Genomic DNA, 15,145 nt, shown 5'->3' with positions numbered 1-15,145 from the left:
TGCTGGAGGCTGGGGGCGGGGCGGGTGTCCTTAGAGGTTAGGCTGGTTTTCTTGGAAAAGAGGAAAAGTGGCCCTTTTGTACTCAGACTCGGGTGGTAGAAGTTCTTGATATCGTACTGTAAGGACCTGAGAGAAAGCTCCCTCCCCGAGTCACCAAATTTGTCTTCAAGAGATAGAGCTGGGATGGAGAGTGTATGCTCTGATCAGAAGGGTGACCCAGAGCTCGACAGATCAGCCATTCCAGTGTGACATTCTGACCACAGTGCCTTATGCATCAAATAGTGGAGTAACTGTAAAAGTCTGATCCAGATGGAAAACAACCAGCATCCAACGGTTCCTGGCAGGTCCCACACCTCTCATCCTGTGGTGACTTCAGTATCTTACCGCTGTGATGGGGACGAACTGCTGTCATGCTGGGCTTAGGCTGTGCTTCTCAGGACCTGCCTCTTTCTGCTTTCCCCCAAGAAGGGGATTCTGCAGCAGCTCTACTAGGGGAGCATTTGATTTTTGACCATCTGAGTTACCTCCTGGTGCCTGGATGTGTTATCCTCAAACAGGGCCCTGACTCATGGAGCTCTGCTCACTATCAGCTATGAAACTTGTGTGGAGGTTCCAACAGAGGAATGCTTCACAGAGCCATCTTTATTGGGAAAGTCCTTCTCTTTGAGTGCAAAGCTTTGGAAGTGACGCACATGGAGTAGTCTAGGAGGAAGGGACACCCACAGCGACACTCAGATCACCAGATCAACCCTGTTGATCAATGGGATGACAGATGTCTCAGCCAGATCTCCCTCACATCCGGAGAGCAGCTCTTTAGAGCCCCAGCAAGCCACAGCTGTCCTCCGTTTGGGGGAGGTGCTTTGTCTTTTCTGGGGTTGGAGGGAATTCTGTCCCTCACTGGATTTCCTATTCACACCCACATCCCCAACTCTGTCAGAATAAGAAAATTCCTTGTCCATAAAACTGTGAGGCCCAGGGTCCTATCCAGGTGGCAGTTGACTGGGTGGTGCTTTTTCTTCTAAACAGGCTGTGTGTTCTCTCCACTCTGTGACCTTTTGAGGGGACCAAATATTCCTTTTCTTCTATTCCCACCTGCCAGATATGGAAAGGATATTTGCTGGATTTCCAAGGTGGCTCCCCATTGGTATAGCAGTAAAGAGGCATGTGTGGAAAACACCTTCCCTCTCACATACAAAGTCCTGTCAGGACTCCTGTCCTCCCAGCTGACTGGCTTCTGTTCCAGGAAGAAGTTGGGTTCTGCCATTGGGGAGAGTGTGTGTTGAGGAAGAAGACTAACCTGGCCCGGGGCTTTTATATTCTTTCAATCCTCTTCCCTCAAGATCCCAGGCCGGGCAAAGAAAGGCAGTGTGGAGAGGCTACTTGGGACCAGAAGCCTCACCAACAATTGACAAAGGAAGTTGGTGGGGTCTGATGACCTCTTTAGTCATTGGGGGAAGTCTGCGGTCCCAGGGAAGGTGTAGGGGGAAAAAATCTCTTTGCTCCTCTGGGCAAGCAGCTGAGGGTACTGAAGTGACTGGTCTAAATGTACACATTATTGCAATGTGTGTGTGTGTGTGTGTGTGTGTGTGTGTGTGTGTGTAGAGCCCACAGAGCAGGTCCAGCCTGTAACACCCCTTCCCTGGGCCCCCGCAGCCCTTGGCGCCTGGGAGATTGCACCTTTGAAACTGTATGCCAGCGGCTGGGCCTCTGCTGCAGCAGAGGAGTGGTGGGGAGGAGGCGGGCGGTGGTCCGTGCTTGGGGGGAGGGCGGGAAGGAGTCTGGCCCTGGAAGTGTGCTTTTCGATTGATGGATGACTGCCGGGTGTGAGCGAGCGTGCGGGTGTGAGTGTGTGTGTGTGTGTTCGCGCGCGCGCGCGCGAGGTGCGCGCGCGCGGGGCCTGCCCATTTTCCTCCTTACAGCAGCAGTCAGTTGGGAGCTGGAGGGAGAGGGAGACGGCGGCAGCGAGCACCGGGAGAGGAGCTGAGCGCCCTCCGCTTAAGACGCCTCTCCTAGGTCCACGCACAGACGCCGTCGCTGGGAGCATCTCGGTGCCACTCGAACCGCAAGGGCGCGTCGTTCGATCCCCCTGGCTCTTCGGTCCCTCGGTGGGGATAGCACCTGGAGATAGCCCCGGACGGGGATGGTCAGAGGCTGCGGCCGTCTGGCACGCGAACAGGACACGGAGAGGGCACCATGGCGCTAACACCCCAGCGCGGGTCCTCTTCGGGGTTGAGCCGACCAGAGCTGTGGCTGCTGCTGTGGGCAGCCGCGTGGCGCCTGGGGGCCACGGCGTGCCCCGCCCTCTGCACCTGCACCGGCACTACCGTGGACTGCCACGGCACGGGTTTGCAGGCTATCCCCAAGAACATCCCACGGAACACCGAGCGCCTGTGAGTACGGCTCTGCCCGTCCACTGGGACTCCCTCCACTCCCTCGACCCCTGGTTGCTCTCCCACCCTGACCGAGCCGAGGGACCGGAATCGGGTGGTGGTGGTGGTGGGGGCGCTAGACTGTTGGGCTCCGTTGCCAGTAGAGGAGTCAGTGCCTTGGTAGGTTTTTAGGAAGCCAGAAACCAGGGGTGCGTTTGCAGGTACCAGATTCAAAGGGCCCTGGGCGCATAGTCAGCCCATCCTCACACCTGCCCCTTGCCCTCTCCACTGTGACGGGTCCTTCCCACTGTACAGTACTTTATTCCTCTAGGGTACCTGGCGCCTTCCTGGCACCTAGGAGAAAAGCTTCCCACAGACACCAGGCACCGTGTTTTCTTTTGGACACATGGGGCTTGGCTGGGTTCTGAGTGGGCAGGTGGATTTGGGTTCCAAGGGCTCGCTGTTTAGTGTCACGGAGCAGAAGTTTCTGGGTGCCTATTCTACCCATTGTTTGGCCCCAGAGTCTTGATAATTCTTCCCTTAAAGGTGTAAGCAACCTACCCTCTCCTCCAGTTCCCATCCCCAGCCCACGCAGACAATGGAACCTGAGGGCCTTTGGTTTGGGTTTTGGGGAATGTGACATCCGAACCCACAGGGTGAGATGAGTCCTGGGCTGCGAGCTCAGGACTGGTACCTGAGGTGAGGAGCTGGGTCTGGGACGCAAGGTTGAAGACATTGCTGGTGACAAGTCATGAAAACCACCCTTCCTCTTCTCTTGTTCTCTTGTACTTGTGGATTTTGAGGAAACTCCACCCTTTCTAGACCTGCCTCCTGAACACGGTAGAGCGTGTGTGATGTGTTTTCTCTTTTCCTGTCAAATGTGGTCTGTGTGAAATTCCAGCATCTAAGTAGTGTGAGGCCACGGGTCTGCAGGTCATGCGAGTGGATTTTTAGTCACACACAGGGCCTTTGTACACTCTCAGAGGTGATCACACCGGGAAATTTTTTTTTTTTTTTTGATGCTGAAAGGTTAGTGGGAAGGGAAGGTTAGTGGCTTCTTTGAAGCTGTTTTCCTCTTTCTGCCCATAATCCAGCTAGCATCAGAAGAGACACACATATTTTGATAACTTTGGAGCATATTTTCATGTCTCAGCTGGTCAGAGGCAAACTCCAGCGAGAGCTGTTGCCTGCATCAAACTCTGAACTTCTGTACAAGGCCAGCAATTAGTGAGTACGTGCTTGCCCCAGACTCTTCTTAGCTGGGTTTGAGACATTCCCGTGACAGTTTCAGAGAATTCGCAATCTGCATGCAATCTAGTTGGGAATTGGCGTGTGTGTGTGTGTGTGTGTGTGTTTGTGTAGAAATGGGGTGGCATGGAACTGAGTTTCCTCGAGGCAATCTCAAGGTCCTGGAGAAGAATTTAGAATCAGCAAGTCTGTTTAGAGATCTCTGAGGTCACCTTGGCCTGTTCTTTCTGGATGAAATTTCTGTCCCCTGCTTTACCAGTGGTGTTTTTTTTTTTCTTTTCCCTGTGGCTGTTACCCTGGCAGCAGCCCACACATGAGACATTTGAGCCCCTCTCCTTTGCTTCGGCACCTCGACTATTCTGTACTCTTGCTTTCGTACTATCCTACTACCTTGAATGTTTATGATAGGCTCTGGTTTTGCCTTTCATGAATTCTTTAGTCTTTTCTAGTCAGTGAGATGGAAGTGAATCCTGGAACAGAGCAGAGTTGGGGGAAGCCCTGGGAGCCAGAGTATCTGGGTTAGAAGCCTAGCTCTGTGAATTATGGGCTGTGTGACTTTGGACAAGTTACCAGACTTCCCTGAGCCTTCGTTGCTTCGTATTAGGAAATGGAGTTTGGGCTACATCGGGTTCTGGTTCCTGTGGCAGTGGAAGGTAATATTTGGAAGAAGCTGGGGTTCTGGTGCTCGCTCAGTAAGGTGCTATTATGGTAACACAGGGAGACAAGTCTCGTTTATCAAGCTAGTGCCTTCCCCCAGTTCTGAGGCCCCAAAGAGAATAAACCTGTCTTTGCCTTCAAAGGATGGATGGTGTGAAGGGCCGGACAGGGGATCTTTAGCGGGAAGATGTAGGGAGGGGCCTGGCTAGCCATGTGATGGGGCTTGAGAACTCTAGGCCAAGAAGCCCTTTTTGGGGGTGAGGGGACTTCTTAGAAGGTGGAGTGCGTTGTTAAGGTTGGTGGGTTTTGCCAAGCAGGGTCTGGGCGACACAGGCAGGAGTGACTGCCTGAACACAAAGCCTCCAACTGGCCATGACTGGTGTGGCTGGCAGTTCAGATTTTCCCAGGGCCAGATCACACTGTGTCCAGAGATGAGAGGAGCCTGGGGGTTGTAAAGAGAGATTGGGAAGGGCCAGGAAGGCCTTTCTTCAGCTTTACATTCCCCTTGAAGATGTCTGGGTGGGAGACCAGGGTGAGCATCTTGGGGAAGCTAGGAAGATGCACTGATCAGAGACTGGTCAGCAGGTTGGGAAATTTCTGTAGGCTGTGTGCTTACCTTCTGTTCTCTGGGCATCTCTGGTGGTTGCCCAGGGAACCCGGCAACTTTTTGACTATATATTTTGTAATGGTGGGTTCAGACATGTTCTCCCAAGTGGGGAGACATTGCTCTGGTTTTCTGTGGAGACCTCTGGGAAGAGCTTGTGTAAGGCCCAGCACTGCTAAGGAAATTGGTCCAGCCACAGAGGCCAAGGGCTGGGTGGATGGATGGAGAAGGGATGCTAAATTATTCACTGTAATGGACCAATTATAGTGAAGAGCAAGGGTGGAGGAGACCTGCTGGCCAGACCCCGAGAAGTCATGTGTTTGTAGGGCTCAGGCTCACAGGGTCCAGCCATGGTGGCCAAATGCTAACTTTCCCTCTTCTACCCAAGGAGCTTCATTTTCAGTGTTTGCACCAGAGCGTCCAGAGGTGCGAGAAGCAGTTTTAGCTTGTGTGGACACTGCTCTTCCTTAGTACCCTGACACTTGTATTTTAGGGTGCAGAGAGGGAAAGACACCTGCCAGACCTACCATCAAGTCATCCAAGGATGGAGAGAGGTGGGACAGGGCCCTCGGAAGGTCAGGATGCTGATTGCCACCCCCCACCCAGGTGTATCATATTCTGTCTCTTGTCAGGGTGTGAGAGTTGCTTTCTTGCCGTTGTGTATACTCTTGTGCCCTTTTGCTGGTTGGTCTACCCCACTCGAGCTGCATGCATGCTGCCAAGATCCATGGCTTGCCCTGAAGCTGTGTTCAGTAGGGCTGGACGGTCACATTCATGGTTTGGTGAGCCCATTTGGAATCCATATTATGACAGAGTTGAGGCCAGGGGCTGAAATCATATCTGTCACCAAGGCCTGGCTAGGTGAGCCACCATGGGGGTCCTACAGCAGAGAGTTTTGCTGAGCAGGGGAGTTGGCCTGGCAGCAGGGTTGGGGTGGGGTGGGTGTGGAGTGAGTCTCTGTCTCACAGGCACAGATGTAGTAGCTACTGTGCTGTGCTCACTGAGTAACTGGTATAGAGACCCAGGGGTGGTCCTTCTCCTGCTTGAGACTCTGTTTCCCACATATAAAGGGGATAATGACAGTTTTGCAGGAAATATTCTGGGGTCCAGTGGCATGTGGGTGATGTTCCACCTTCCCTTGGCCTGTGAGAATAATGCCCTCACCCCATCAGAACTTCACAAGGATTCGTTCATACTGTGCTTACAAAAATGCTTTGTAATTCAGATGTCGGGTGCTATTACTGTGAGAAGCCCACACTAAAGGCTAGAATGTTCAGGTGGCTTGGGAGGTACTTGCTGAGGCTTGGCCATGCTGCAGGCTGCTCTCTCTGGGCTCGAAGCATGTGACCATTGTACCTGGGCATCTTTTCCTCTCTCCCCTGCAATTTGGGCACAGGGTGAAGGGGCTCCGCAGGGTGGAGGGTTACAGCGGTGCTGTTCTGGTAACGCCTATCTGGCGTTTTGTACTTCTTGCTCTGCCTCTTGGCAGCTGGGGCATCCTGCCGGGCTGCAGGGCTGCATTCCCTCATTCAACAGATAGCTGCTGTCTATTGAGCTCTCTGCATTGTGCGGAGTGGACGGAGAAACTGCCTCTTCCCGAGGAGTTCCTGTCCAGCAGGGCAGCAAGAAGAATGGCCTGATAGGAGGATAAACACATAATTGCAAATTGAGATAAGTGTTTAGGAAGAGTGCACTCCCTCAAATCCCAGGTTTTTTTGCCCATAAAGTGGGGGGAGAGTCTGCTTCAAAGGCTGGGCCTGAGCATTGAACTCTGTAATAGGCAGAGAGGTGCTGTGTGTCTCATTGAGCCTGGCAGACAGCAAGTGCCCAACAAATGGGGCGATTATCATTGCTATTAAGGTGACAGAGAGCTCCAGGGACATAAAAGGATTCAGAGACCACTCAGTGCTGGATCCTGGCAATCTGTACCCTGGTCTCTCACCAGGCAGTGGCGAGGAGCCCTGGATCACATCAGAATATGAGTATGCTGGCCTTTCTCTACAGCCCCTTCTAAACGTCACGCCGGGAGGTGGTCCATACTGCCCAAGGTTGCCATGCTCTCTTGGGGCCCCGTGTGGGGCGTTGGGGACAGGCAGCCCCCTGCGTTATCCGTTATCAGGAGCAGCCGGGAGGGCGTTTGGCGGAGTTGCCGCCTCCAGTTCTGTGCCGGCATTAGCAGCTCGGCAGGGCTCTTGCTTAATGGGATTTTCTTCCCAAATGCTGTAATTATCGCCATACAAATACTTATTACCCAGAGCAGATGACGGCCGGGCCTTGGGCAGTAGCCAGGGAGCTGGGCTGTGCTGGAGGTGGAGAATTGGCTCCGGTTTTTGATGGAGCTTGCCACCCCCTCCTCTCCTTTCTGGAACCCAGCCCGTGGCCAACAAACAGCTGTTGGGCACCTGCCGTGTGTGCATCGCATCAAGAGAGGTCCGGGTATGGGCTGGTTCCTCTGGGAGCTTGCAGCGGGGTGGGAGAGAAAGAATAAGTATGCAAGGACATCTGTAGGGACCCGGAGCACAGCAGCTCCCAGCACAGGCAGGCATTGGTGTGACAATGGCCTAGTTAGAATCCTGGCTCCAGCAGCAGCCACCTGGGAGACTTTGGGCAGCTCAGCCGTGACTCGATTTCCTGGGACCCGTGATGACGTTTAGCTTGTAGGGCTGTAACGTTGAAATGAAACAATACAGGTAAAGGGCTGAGACTACTGTGCAGCCTGTAGCCACCGAGATGACTGTTGATTGATTGATGGGAGTCTGAGGCACTTAGTGGCGGCACAGAGGGGGGCGGGTCTGAGAGAGATGGGGGCGGGGCTGGAGCCAACTTAGAGTCTGAATCTGGAAGGCAGGTGGAGGGGAAGGAAAGGGGGGTAAGCATATTTGGGGGCACACAGAGGAGAGTGCCATGGATTTGGGGGTGTGGAGCAGATCCATCTGAGGAGTGAAGAATTTCATGGGTGAATTCTAGAAGAGCATCAGGCCAGGGGGCTGAGGAAAAGGAGAAACTGCTATCGTGCTCACAAGGAGTTCCTGTGCTCACTATAATTTGTTCGGTTTGTTAGAAAAGTTGCAACAAAAGGGGTGGGGAGTCAGTTGTGTCTCCTTTGCCCAGAGTGAGCCAACTGCTCCTGTCATTCTAGTTCCTTCCTGTGTGCCTTAGACACACAAGCTCAAGTATAGTTTCCTGCTTTTTGACGCAGGATCTCACTTGGCAGCCCAGGCTGGCTTTGAACTTAAGATCTCAGAATCTTGCCCTCCCAAGGACTGTGGTGGGGAACATGTAGCACCGCACTTAGCTTCGTGATTTTCCCCCCGAAACATTTAAGAATAGGCTGGAGGCCCTGTATATTTTAAGTATTTGTGTTTTCTAAGAGCAACAAATCTCCTGAAGTCCGAACATACAACGACACGATACTGTCACCTGTTCTGTCCTTCATGTTCAGTTTCCATCAGCTGTTGTGTGTCTTACCAACACTTTTCCCAGGTTCAGAATCTGACCTAAGACCCCAGGTAGCATTTAGAAGTCATGGCTCTCTGTCTTGGGTGCCTCCTCTGGCTTTGTTCTAAGAGTTTTAAATAAATCACATTGTTTCCTTTTTTGTGTCCCACGAGAAGACACACAATGTCAGTTTGTTCTAGCATTGGTGCTTTTAGCTTTGATCCCTAGGTACACAGATGTCTAGGGTTGTCTGTTTTCTTCTGCGTTGTTAAGTAATTTCTAGGAGATATATTGAAGCTGAGTGTGTAACCTATTCTTCAGAACTTTGCCCCAGGGCTCCAGATCCAATGGCTGATTCTTGGTCTCATCTTTTCTTCCCTGTTTACTGGTTAAAGGAGCTTGCCTTCTTTTCCATCTGTTTGTCCCTTTTTGCTAGACTTGTGCCTTACTGTTTTATTTGCAGATTCTAGTCTGTTATCATTACTATTTGATGTTATCATTACTATTTGATGAGTATCTCAGATTTGGCAGGTGAGAGCCCAGGCTAGCTCATCTGGTGTCCTGTTGACAGGCTCCTTTGAGCATAAACCCTAGGGGTTTTGGGCCAAGAGGGATGAGTATGAATGATGGTTTTCAGGAATTCTTCTGCCTGGCTCTGGTGTGGTGGAATGGTGTTAGATGCTTGCAGCTGGCAGTGGGGAGAAAGTGAATTATGTGATTTCTGTGACTAAGATTTGTTGTCTTTGCTATAGTTTTGTTCTATTTTTTTTAAATTAAAAGCTCTTTTTCCCCTGAAATGGTTTTAGTTGGTTTAATTTATAAAATAGTTGAATGACTTAGAAATTCAGATAGATTTCACTTACCCTTCAACCAGCTTCCCCCCATGCTAACTTTATAAGCACGGTGCATTTAGCCAGTGGAGGCATTAGCATGGTTATGATATTATTAACTAAGTCATGGGCTCCCCCTGAATCCCAGGGGTCCACATTGCATTAGTTACATCTCTCCTCAGCCCCCTCAGTTGCCGAAGGCCTTTTGTCTTTTTTGGCTGTTCATAACCTTGACTCTTTGGAAAGATCACTCGCGAGTTATTTTGTCTAAAGTTTATTGATTTGGTTGTCTAGTTGTCTGTGTGTTTGTCTGTCTGTCTAGTTTTTGAGACAGAGTTTTACTGTTTTCCTAGCTGGCCTGGAACTTATTATGTAGACCAGGCTGGCCCCAAACCCACAGAGATCACTTACCTCTGTTTCCTGAGAGCTGGGATTTAATGTGTGCCCCTCCCGCCTTGCATAGGTTTTTTTTTTTTTAATGGTTTGGTTGAGTCTGTGCATTTTTGGCAAGAATGTCATGGGGGTTTGGGGAGGAGGCATGATGTGTCCTCTGAGTGTCCTGTGGGCTGATGCTTCTGTGTGGCTTCTTGTCCCTAGCCTTCATATACCACAGTTACCGTAGAATCTCTACAGGAGTTGAGGCTGTGCATGAAAAGACCCACAGGCCCAGCCTGGGAGAGTGACTATGTACAATCTAGCACAAATGACACACTCCTAGACCCATCCCAGAGATTCTGATTCTATAGTTTTTGATACTGAGAATTTCAGGGGATTCAGATTTGGGGTGCACAGAATGAGATCTAGGAGCAATACTTACTGTTGGGGTCTCCTAGTGGAAAAGTGTACCCCTTGAGGCCACAGGACTTCCTGTAACTCTAGCCTGTACTGAGAGGAGGTAGGGGATGAGCTGGTGGCAAGGAAAGATGGCACACATGGGAGGAGCTCTGCTCTGGGGAGGGAGCACTGGGTGGAGTTGGGAGGAGGATGAGAAGGGAAGGGCCATCAGCTCTCTGAGGATAAGGGTTGAGGCAAGGGATGTTGACGGATGGTGGGAAGTTTAGGGCAGACAGGGCAGTACGGAGAAACTCGGGTGAGCAGTCCCAGAGAGTTGCTTGCTTGTTTTACAGCAATGGTGGGGAGAGGGCCATTGAGTGATGGGGTTGGGGAGGGCAGGCAACAGGTCAGAGAAGGGTGGACACAGAGATGCACCTCGGTGGTGCCTGTGGTCCCCATTTACACCCCTCACGCCAGACTCAGGGCAAAAATGCCTAACAGCTTAATCTATACTCTTGGTCTTACTCAGCAGTCCTGGGAGAAGATGTTAAACCAGCTTTTCAGAGAGGTGGAGCCATCTGCAGTAGGGACAGGACAGCTGGCTGCTCAGTGGTTGGCTGAGAGTCCCTGAGTCATGAGCCTGGGAGACATGTTTGTGTGCAGCTTTTAAATTTGACTAGAGCCTGCTGTTCTTCAGATGTTAATAAGGCCTGGCCTTTCACTCACTCAGCACTGCAGAGCACCTGTCAGGGCCTTGCACTGGGGCCTTGAGGCCACCCGGTTGCCCTGCTCCACCGTTGATCCTGGCCTGTGCACATCTGGGGTAGATCTAAGGAGCCAGCTGGCACAGGGAGGGGGCATCTGGTCCAGAGGTGGAGGGAGGTGAGGAGGGTTGGTGGGATGCAGGGAGGAAGACTACAGGTGGAGGTCAGCCAGGAGTCAGCGGCTGTGTGTGTGGAGTGGTTATTTGGGAAGATCCTGATGCAGAATGTTTTTGTGGGGACAGGTCCCAGGTCAGAGAAGGGTGTTAGTGGGAGTAAGGCCAGGCCTCAGCGATGAAGGGACCAGGTGAAGTTTGATTCTCATAGAACATGACGTGGAATGGGAACTAAGTTAGGCTTGATTCCCTCACTCCTACTGGGGTTGCTTCCATTAAAAAAAAAAATTCCCAGACAGAAATTAACACCTGTTGGTGAGAACATCAAAGGAAGTTGCTGAACCAAACAGGATGGCAATTTCTCAAAAAATTAAAAATAGAATTACTGGCCACACACAGTGGAACATGCCTTTAATCCCAGCATTCAGGAGGCAGAGGCTGGTGGGTCTCTGTGAGTTCGAGGCCAGAGTGGTCTACATAGCAAGCTCCAGGATAGCCAGAGCTGCATAGCGAGACCCTGTCTTAGAAAAAGAAAAGAAAAGAAAAGAAAAAGAAAAGAAATACTGTACGTAGTGATTTGAATGAGAAAGTATCCTATATGCTCATGTAATCCAGCAATTGGTCCCCAGTTGGTGGCACTGATTGGGAGAATATAGTCACTGGAAGTAGGCTTTGAGAACTCAAATCCCTGTTTCTAGCTTGGTCTCCCTGTTTTGTGCTTGTGGTTTGAGATGTGCGTTCTTGGCATCTGGTTTCTGTGTCGATATCTGACGCTCATGAGATGGAACTGTAAGACAGACAAACCCTTCCCTCTATGAGTAGCCTTGATCCTGGTATTCTGTCATAGCTGTAGAAAGCAAACTAATATACTTCACGACCCAAAAGAATCGAGAGCAGAGCTCTGAAGAGCTGTTTTGTACACTCACATCTGGGTTCATAGCAGCACTATTCCCAATGGCCAGAGGCTAATGGAGGCACAAGTGATAAATACACAACAGAATATATTATTCAACCTTCGATGGACGGCCCTCCTGCACGCCCTGCAGCTGTCGTGCTTGGAGGACCTCTGTGGCTGGCTGCTCTCACTAGCAGGACTTCCTTGCTGACCTAGGGCTCACCCAGGAGAACAGAAGGCGCTGGAAGAGAAGAGATTCTTGTTAAGAGGCACATGGAATTTTAAGGATATGTCTGTCTGGGGAATGCATATATCAAGTGTGTTGGGGGTGGGTTGTAGGGTAGAGGGAACAGGGAAACAGAATCCACTGAAGCCAGTACTCCTGGAAACATGTCAAATTAAGGCAGATCTACTGCTGCATTCCAGAAAGCCTATTGAAACATGTCGTGTGCTGTGTTAGACCCTGGAAGAGCTGAGGAAATCAAAACAACAAAATCAAACCAATAAAACAACTTTGCCCGTGTTTTCAGAAGCTTCTTTCTGGTCCTGGGGCCAGGGTAGGGGGTAGTGAGGCTGTAACATCAGTTCAAGACTCCTTCAAATCCCTGTAAAGTTGTCCCTGATTTGGGCTGTGGAGTAGAGGATGGCTCTGTGGCTCTGGAAGAGGAAGGGAAAGTTGGAGTGAGTTAGGCCAATGGAAGGGCAGGACCTCCCAGGCATAGTGGATGTCAGGTTCAAAGGCTGTGCCACAGGCCTCGAAGTCTGGTAGGGTTAGGAGTCGGGAATACCTCAGGGAAGGCAGCAGAGAGTTCATAACGCATGGTAAAGAGGTTTTGTCTTGATTCCAACAGCAATGGGATGGGGATGGGGGTCAAGAGTAATTGCAGGACTTACATGAGGATCAGATTGGCAGCTTGTAAGGACTCCCCTGGCTGTGGTTTTTTGAACAGGCTAAAGGAGCGCCAGGGTGAGTGTGGGGAGCTTATGGACATCTCTAAAGGGAGCTGGGACAAGGGTAAAGGCCTGAGGTGGGCCTTGCAGGCAGCTAGACCCACTCACAGGTGTCTTGCCAGGCTGTGTGGGCCTCAGGACTCTGGGCAGTGCTAAGGAGGGTCAGCCTTCCCTAAGTACTCCCCTCCCCCCAGCAGTACTTGATTGTCCATCGGGGAAGAGCTAGGAGCAGCAAGCAACCCAGGGACCTTATGTCATTCCTAGTGAGAGTGTTCCGTCATTAGTGTGGGCTTGGGTCACCATGGGAGAGTTCTGGTCCCTGGAGAACAGGGACAGCTGGACCTCCAGAGTGGTAAGGAATTATGGGAGCTCAAGACTGGGTTGAGCCTCCTGAAGTCTAAGCTACCCAAGGATCCCTACTGCTTCCTGAGAGGGAGGGTTCAAGGGTCAAGAAATCCTTCTGGTTTGGTTTTCCCTACATAGCTGTGCTTCAGAGAATTTTCTCCAAAATCTTTTTGCCACTCAGGTTTTTATTTTGCTCTATGGCCACACAAGAACTGGCCAAAGTGGGAACATTTGCTACCAGGGTGTGCCATCTTCTTTGAGGAATGACATGGGTGAGCTTATTGCTCTTAGAAGAGAGAGGTATGCTCTGGTGTTTAGCCTGGGGGCTGAGATGTGAGCGCTGGTTCCTTCTACTTTGCTTGAGCTTGACAATCAGTACCAGCTTGGCCTGGGGATTCCACCCATGATCCTGGAGAAAAACAACAATACCACAGTAAAAATAGTCACAGCTGGCTAACCTCAGATAGAGAGAGCAAGTGGTGGGCTGGCCATTTATTGTTCTTGGTGTTTTAGAAATGAAATATGAAGCCATTTAAACCCCACCCTACCTCTAGGAGAGGGATATTATCATCATCCTCATTTTACAGATAGGGAACCTGAGTCACAGAACAGTTAAGCTAAATGCCCAAGGTTGCATAGCTAGTGTGGTGGCAGGGCCCAAGTCCTTCCGCTCTAAGAACATGCTTAGCTGGGTGGGCAGGGAGCCTCCTGATACTATTGCTTAGGCACAGCTCTGAGTCTTACCACAGGACTCCAGAGCTCAAAAGTGACCTTAGCTCTGTCTAAGGTCTTACTGTACTGGCTGAGGAGACAGGGTGATGAGACAGGAGGAGGCTAGACACTTCAGGCTTTCTGGCATCGAGGAAGAACCTCAGTCTGGCTCCATCCTTGCACCACTGGGCAAGTTGCTTCACTATTCTGTGGCATTGTAGGAACCAGTAAGGAGTGTCAGGGGTGGGGCTCAGTGGTGAAGCAATGGGGAGACATACCTTGAATTCCTCTGGGCACTGAGACTGAGAGCTGTCCTCGTGGGCACACTACCTGCTACTCTGGCTGCAGTGGTCTTGGGTGTGTGCGTATTCCAGGAGCATGTCTGTTGGGAGAGGGTCTCCATGGCAATACTCTGGGATTACCTGTTGGAGGAATAGAGGCTCTGATGCTGTGTATTTTAGCAAAAGGCCATGGTTATCCTGCTATGGCAAGGGCTTGACAACCATGGGAAGGTCACGCCTCAGGTAAGGGCTATACGATGTTTCTAAGCTGCTGCTGCCCTCAGGCCTGAGAGGGAGAGTGGTTCTCCCTAGAAAGAGGGCACCTAGCTATGGCCACAGAGAGTGAGGGCACATGGAGCAGGCTGGGACTGGAATAGAAAACCACCAGCAGGCACTCCTGGGAAAGAGGCCAGACTTGCCATTGTGTCTTGCTTTGCTGTCCAGACTCTTTCAACATGGAGAGGGTAATAGGTAGGAAGGGAAGAGGAGGGACTGGCTGACGTATGTGTCCCAGTGTCCTCAGTATCTTAGTGAGAAGGAAGACATGCAGGAGCCAGACATAATCAGAAGTTCCTCCCACCTGCCCACCTCTGGCTGCTTTCATGGAATTCTGTGCTTGAGGATTCCTGAGTTCCATGTTGGCCCTGTTCTTGGGCAGACAGGTCCTAGTGTTTGTCTTTGCTCTGTCAGTGGTGTGCTGGGAATACACTATAGTCAGCTGCCTTATAAAATGGCCCTAGGAAGTCTTCTAGAAGTACTTGTGAAAGAGAGTAACTCAGCTAGACAAGCAATATAAATATGTCTATCTATCTATCTATCTATCTATCTATCTATCTATCTATCTATCTATCTATATCAGATTGAGAGAAAATATTCTAGAATGCCTAAGGGGGTTATCCTTAGTGATTATTCTTAGTAATATGCAGTTTTAAATTTTTCTTTCTTTTCCAGGACTTAAAGTTCATGTTACTGATTTTTATTTTTTTATTAAATATTTTTATTTCAAATTTAATAACACTTTTAAATGAAATAATTTGGATACTGCATTGGCTTATAAAACTTAAAGTGCTGAAAGTAAACTGAAAAGCTACTAAAGACACCTTATATCTTACCACTTATCAGTTGTAACTGTTAACAAACGTGTGTTCCCCCGGCTCAGCCTCCC

At 50.5% G+C, this 15,145-nt stretch overlaps 1 protein-coding gene across 1 annotated transcript in view; it reads left to right on the top strand.

Moving 5' to 3' along the window:
* The first annotated feature begins 1,757 nt into the window (after positions 1 to 1,757).
* Positions 1,758 to 15,145, top strand: part of Slit1 (slit guidance ligand 1) — a 143,102-nt gene continuing 129,714 nt past the window's right edge. The window contains exon 1 of the mRNA XM_028772931.1: positions 1,758 to 2,390. Coding sequence (XP_028628764.1) covers positions 2,194 to 2,390 — 197 coding nt within the window. The 5' untranslated portion in view covers positions 1,758 to 2,193. The remainder of the gene's footprint in view (positions 2,391 to 15,145) is intronic.

The sequence above is a fragment of the Grammomys surdaster genome, unplaced genomic scaffold (genome assembly GCF_004785775.1).
Source record: "Grammomys surdaster isolate TR1022 unplaced genomic scaffold, NIH_TR_1.0 66, whole genome shotgun sequence".
Lineage (NCBI taxonomy): Eukaryota > Metazoa > Chordata > Mammalia > Rodentia > Muridae > Grammomys > Grammomys surdaster.
The sequence above is the reverse complement of the archived record's forward strand: the minus strand, read 5'-3'. Positions and strand labels throughout refer to the sequence as shown.